This window comes from Gadus chalcogrammus, chromosome 5 (assembly GCF_026213295.1).
Source record: "Gadus chalcogrammus isolate NIFS_2021 chromosome 5, NIFS_Gcha_1.0, whole genome shotgun sequence".
Lineage (NCBI taxonomy): Eukaryota > Metazoa > Chordata > Actinopteri > Gadiformes > Gadidae > Gadus > Gadus chalcogrammus.
The window spans coordinates 6,088,559-6,095,054 of record NC_079416.1 but is presented as its reverse complement, the minus strand read 5'-3'; the positions used below and the strand labels follow the sequence as shown (position 1 = coordinate 6,095,054).

At 44.4% G+C, this 6,496-nt stretch overlaps 1 protein-coding gene across 1 annotated transcript; it reads right to left on the bottom strand.

The window, feature by feature from the left end:
* Positions 1–2,901: 2,901 nt before the first annotated feature.
* si:dkey-87k14.1 (leucine-rich repeat transmembrane protein FLRT2) lies at positions 2,902–6,074 on the bottom strand. The gene has a single exon (XM_056590728.1). The coding sequence runs from the start codon at positions 5,975–5,977 to the stop codon at positions 3,947–3,949; it is 2,031 nt and encodes a 676-aa protein (XP_056446703.1). The 5' UTR covers positions 5,978–6,074; the 3' UTR covers positions 2,902–3,946.
* Between the last annotated feature and the right edge of the window lie 422 nt (positions 6,075–6,496).

Genomic DNA, 6,496 nt, shown 5'->3' with positions numbered 1-6,496 from the left:
GGCTCCAAAAAACAGCCGATTACACGGTTTGTTACAGAAAAACGTATGGAGCACTAGTACAGTCTAATATGCAGTATTTCAAGGAGGCCAACAGTACGTTTAAGAGGCAGTTGTTGTGTCTTCGAAAAACACAGCCGGAATTTAAAGGAAAACCGACCGACCTGTTTGAGCTGAGCAGAATCGCTACTCATTATATTTTTTAAATGGGATCCTTCTGACTTATTTTTTCTGTATTGCTGTTCAGGCTTTCACCCTCTTACACAAGTCACTCCCACTCGTTCCAATCCATCCAAGCCGTCGGATTTGATCGATCCAAAACAGCCAATAACACGTAACTCATGCAATAGCATGCGTTTAACCCAGAGGGCCATACATATGAGTCCATATATTTCTTATTTTAAGTACGATTGCTATGGATTGACCAGTCCACAGCCCTTCTATGTAACCGATAATTAAGGAGGGTTGGATGGTCCTTGAACAACTTTTCTTGGATGTACACTGACAGAGAAGATGGCTCTCCTACGCTGTCTCTGGCCCCGCCTCTCTCCTGAAGACAGAGTTTATTTTGTCATTATGCACGGTCTGCAATATTGGCAATTAGGGTGAAAGAGTGCTGAGGTGGTTGGGTGGGGGCCAGTGGTGTGAATAATGTGGCCCACCAGTCCAATATGTTGGGGGGTAATAGGACACACTCCTGTGAGCCAGCGAGGCCATCTCCTATAACTAACCTTTTGTCCACCATGTGCAGTGTGATTCACATCGGTGTGAAGTCGCATGGACCCCCACACACACACATGCACGCACACACAAACTCACTCACGCACACACTCAGACTTACACAACTGAAACAAAGGGCAGAGAGAGAGAGAGAGAGAGAGAGAGAGAGAGAGAGAGAGAGAGAGAGAGAGAGAGAGAGAGAGAGAGAGAGAGAGAGAGAGAGTGTCGTTATGTGTGACATGGCCTATTCTGGTAAAAGTTATGAAGAATTAATTCTCTAATGCCTCATTGATGTTATTTGAAACTGTGACACATTTTTTTTTATTTTTCTATATATAATTTCCTTTGAGCATGAATATTTTTAATATATTTGTGTACGCCAACAGATTGGTGTTTTTATTTAAACAATAAAATAAACTGACCAAAGGAAAAATAACAACAACATAACTAAGAATACCCAGTCTGCAGAGGAATGATGTCTCATGTTTGTATGCAAACAGCGATACTACACGGTTAATCTGCTTAGAATACTGCCACAGAATATGACAAGTCCGGTCCTCATACATTTTAGTGGAGCCCAACCATGCATTATTCCCCTTCTCCTATTTCTTACACAAATGATCATTCAGTGCGGCACTGGGGTATCTGATTGGCACGCAGGATTAGCAATGGTAGCGCTGAAACAAATCTCCAATCTATGGCTGTCACCAAACAGCTTCCCTCCGATGCGAAACCATTCATCACAGAATGCATAAATCATTTCAGCTTAATCCCATGTGAGCGATTCTATCGATGTGGTGTGAGGACAAGCCAGCTGAAGCAGAGTACACTTTGCTCCTGATTTCCCCAACGCACACATTTTCCCTTTCATTCATTCAAGCATAACGTCCATCTCAGGTGAAACTTCATTAAAGGTTGGAGCCATTTTTCATAATCCAGTAGAACCTGGAGATCAATATCTCTGCTGCGCTTATCCGAGCGTGTGTGTGTGGATTTGTGTGTTTGCATTTGTGAGTGCAGTGTGTGTATGTGTGCCTGTGTGTTCATAGTGTGCCCTTGTGTTTGTGTATGTGTGTGTGTGTGTGTGTGTGTGTGTGTGTGTGTGTGTTTGTGTGTGTGTGTGTGTGTGTGTGTGTGTGTGTGTGTGTGTGTGTGTGTGTGTGTGTGTGTGTGTGTGTGTTTGCATGTGTGTGTGTTCTTTTGTACGCAGACATTTTCTTGCAGTCAACTAATGCAATTTATTTTGAGCTGGCCATAACAATGACCAGGACAAAGTCAATATGTTTTATAGAGGAGCCTTCCTCCAACCACTCACTAAAAATTATACTTTGAAGACAATGATTGCTTTTACAATGTACAAGAGGAAGATGAGTGTCCCTGTCAGGAACATTAAGCACACTGCGTTTTTCTAGTTGAGCACAGCATATTCCATTATGAAAGCTTACAGGAAAGACATACAAATATATCTATTTTGTGGTTTAGGTCATTTTTGGATTCATTAATTAAGTAAATTTAGTGTTCTGTCCTGATATATATTTTGGCAAGTAACACTCGTTACTTGGGCAACACTTTTGGAACGATGCTGAACATATGCCTTAAATCTTTGTAACTTGATCTGGACAGTATTTTGTTTGTGTTCTAGATGCAGGAGCCCTTTTTCATATTGTCTACAATTTCATATTCAAAACACAAGTGGAATTATTTGTGGATGGATTATCAAAAATGTCCAAATATCTTGGGTAAATTATGAAGTAATTTGAAGAAAGCATGCAGTAAGCCAAGTGGTATTGACTTAAATTCCAATTTTTAACCAAATCTCTCACTTTGCAAAATTCCACATTACAACCCTGGGAAAATGTTCATAATTAGAATAAAATGGCCTATGAATGTCAAGTAATTGATCAACATTGTTATTAGCTGCAAATAATCAGTATTTGTTTCTAACTTTTTCTTCCTATTGAAATAATTTGCTACCGTGTAACATTGCTGCATTCAATGGCCATTAATCAGCAGGTTTATGCACAACTACCATTTGGGTAACTTTGGTAACAATTCTGATAAGACCCACAACAATAAGGAGCAGTAATTCAGGGAACACATGCTATGAACCATTTGAGTCCCCATGGATGAATACATAGCTCTTCGAAAATCTAGGGTCCCAAAATCCGAAAAGGGAATGAACACGCTACTTTTCTCTATACTTATTAGAATAAATGTGTAATGATGAGGTAAATAAATAATCATTAAGCAACAAAACAACTTTTCTCAACACCAATTCAATTGAACGTATGTACAGTACACTTATGTGCAAAAACATGGATTCAAAAGACATTGTAAGCTAATCCTTTCAAGGCACATATATGTCTATATATATATGTATATATATATATGTTATAGCCATAACATTTGCTGAACAAAAATGACAGTCGTTTCAAATGTATTTGACCGGACATGGCAGATGTGCTTGTTTTAATACATTCTCCAACAGGTAACAATGCCCCTCCAAGTATTTAAAAAGAGGGAATACTATGGTCTGCATTGTCTTCTCCAAACAATAATACAAAAAGTGGTGTCATGTCAATACATGACACCACTTTTCTCATTCATAATGCGGTTGCCCCAACTATCTAGATGTGTGCAACACACCTAGACCGCATTTCACCTGCAAGCAGAGAGGATTCTTTAAAGTGTGTTAAGCAAATGCAGATTACAAAAAACGAGTCAGGTGGTGGATTGTTGGTTAAATTCACTTTTAGGCACCACATAAAAACATGCCCTCTTGTGGCTGACTTGTGCGTACCTCTCACCTTTCTCTCTTTTTTGAATTCCTCAATATTTCTCTCATTAAACCTGCCTTTCTGTGCTCTGCGCTATGTAAGCTCAATAATATATAACAGTTACAGAATACTGCATATGTTAAGGTCAGAAATCGCCATGGCTTGAAGATCATTGATGAAAAAACTAAACTGAAAGACTAAGAAATTATCCGAATTGTACATGTCTGTCAGCACGAAAACCAAAACAACCTCATAACATAATAATTTATAAATCCAGTTTTACTAAGGTATATAAAAGGTACAGCTGAATTAAAACAGGTATTGTCCAGCCAAGTGTATAAATTACATATTTTTGAAGACACAGGGGTTTGTGAAATAATAATCATACTGTACAGCGTCTTTCATAATACGGTAAATCATCAATATAAAGGCTTCTGATGCTTTCCCAACCATCATGTGTGACATAGGTCTGCGTCCTGAACATTGTTCTTGCAGTACACTGTGCTATTGTTCCCCAGGGGGCAGTCTCGGAAGCCTGTGCCCCCATTAGGGGTGTAAATAGGCTGTATGCGGAAATCTCCCTTGAGGAGCTGCTCATTGTTGAGGGACACTATCTGGAAGCTGGTCTCAGTCATTTCCAGGATAGAATTATCCTTCTTGGTGCCCGCTTCACAATAGTCGTCTTTTCTCCGGCCTCTGTTGTATTTCCAATCGGCGGACGATTTGGATCGGCTTTTCTTGTGCATGTGCCAGCAGAAGATGCTGAGCAGCAGCACCAGCACCACGATCACAGCCCCTCCAATCAGCCCCGCTAGCAAGAAAGGTGAACTTGGGTCTGGCTGTGTGGCCTGTTCGGGCCCCACGGGCCCCTTGTTGTTTGGACCCAAAGTGGCCGTTGTCGTGGCGACCTCCGTGCACTTGGTATCGTCTTTGGGCCGGTAGTTATTGAACGCGTCCAGAGGGATGACACAGATCCGATACGTGGACTTTGGCTCCAGGTTAGGTAATCGAATGCCCCGGTGGTCTCCGCCCACCATCCTCTCCCGGACGGTGTCCCCCGTCAGGCTGGGGCCCATCCTGGCCCAGGTCACCTTGTAGGCGGTGACCGGAAAAGCGGCCACCCAGTTCACGTGAATCGCGGAGCCATTGAGAATAGTAAATGTGACCTGCAGACTCTCCCTTTTGGGATCTAGTGGCCGCTTAGTTCTTGTTCCACCCTGTCTGGTTGGATAGACTGGTAGATAGGAAGTGAGTGTGGGGGACAGGGGGCGCCTGGTGGGTGGGGTGCGGTCCTGGGACACTAAGTGGGCGTCTGGGGTGGAGGAGGCGGGTAGCGGCCCGACTGAGCCCCCTGACGTGGCGGGAGGATGAGAGGTTAACGTCGGTGTGGTGGTTGTCATCGGACACTGAAGCAGCTCTCCGCTCAGCTCCCTTATCACCATGCCACGGACCTTCTCTGGCTTTTGGCACATGAAGCCCCGCACATTAAGGGATCCGGGCAAGGACTTCAGCCACCATACCACCCACTGGATGCTACAGTCGCACAGCCAGAGATTGTTGCGCACCGTGAGCTGTCGTAGACTAACAAGGCTGTCAAAGACCCCCTGCGTTAGTGACTGCAGCTGGTTGCTGGAAATATCCAGCTTCTCCAGCTTGTGCAAGCCTGCAAAGGCCCCTACAGGGATGATATTTATCTGGTTCTCCTGAAAGTTCAGCTTCACCAGCACCTCCCCTGGGAGAAACGGTGGCGGGTAGGTGAGTGAGTTGCGAGCAAGGGACAGCTCCCTGAGGGTGACCAGATCCTGAAAGGTCCCTGGCGCAATCCCCTCGTCCGTCAACAGGTTTCCGTCCAAGAGGAGACGCTCCAAGCGGGTGACATTCCTAAAGGCCTCCTCAACGATGACAGCAATGCGATTCTCGTCCAATCGCAGCTCCTTCAGGTCCTCTGGGAGACCAATGGGCACGCTGCTCAGGTGGTTCTTGGTGAGAAAGAGCATCTTTAGACTCAGAGCCTCTCGGAACGCACCTTCCTCCACCCCTACGGTGGATATAGAGTTATCGTCCAGATGCAGCTCTTCCAGCCATAAAAGCTGAGCCAAGGCTGCCCTGGAGATTGTCTGAATGTTATTCTCTTGGAGGTGGAGTACTCTGACATTTTTGGGCAAGTTGATGGGAAACTCATCCAACTGGTTGCCATAGAGATACACAGTCTCCACGGAAGCCACGTGGTGGAGCTCCAAGGGGAACCCGGCATTATTTATTTGGTTATTGTGAAGATAGAGTGTCTTGTAACCTTCGCCGATACCAAAGGGCACAGAGGTCAAGCTCCTCTCATTGCAGTAAACAAAAGTACGATCACAGCGGCATTCCTCAGGGCAGTTGGACGCCCGGGAAAACTGTAGGTGCAGGCCGAGAAGTATGGGTATCCATGGCCGTAGTGAGGAGGCCCAGTCCTTATTCCATAGACGCCACTGTATCTCCATTTCAAAGAAATCAGTAAAATTGCAAAGAAATCAAATCCAAACAGAAACGCGGGAAATAAAAATGGGCAGAAAAACTGAAAATCCAGTGGGTTCACGTTTTCTGAACTTCTGGCTGGTGCAGAAAAAAGTTTGTGAGTCATCCTTAGGCTAACAACAACAGAGCCACGGCTGCATTAGACGTCAGGATTATCTTCCCCAGCCTCGCTCCATACTTGGGTCAGGAATAAGGTGTTGAGCTGATCACATCACGCTTTCTATCAGCATCTTGGTCAGAGTTTGTTTCTGTACGGGCAAAATTGAGATATAACAGTGCAGTGCATGATAGGTGGTTGATGCGATCCTGGAGCAGTCGGCCTCCTCCCAGCTGGGGTCTGTTTCTCTATGTTACACACGGCCGGGCCCAGTAAGATGCAGCCTTCCTCGGACTTGAGATTTGGATCCTGAAACCTGTTGTAAAATGAGAATAAGGGAAAAATCAGTGGGTTTAGTTTCCCTCTAAATGTAAGCTGTCTTCCAAGA

What these genes read in the sequence shown, in the direction of transcription:
- si:dkey-87k14.1 (XM_056590728.1), bottom strand. Translation starts at nt 5,977, where the DNA reads ATGGAGATACAGTGGCGTCTATGGAATAAGGACTGGGCCTCCTCACTA.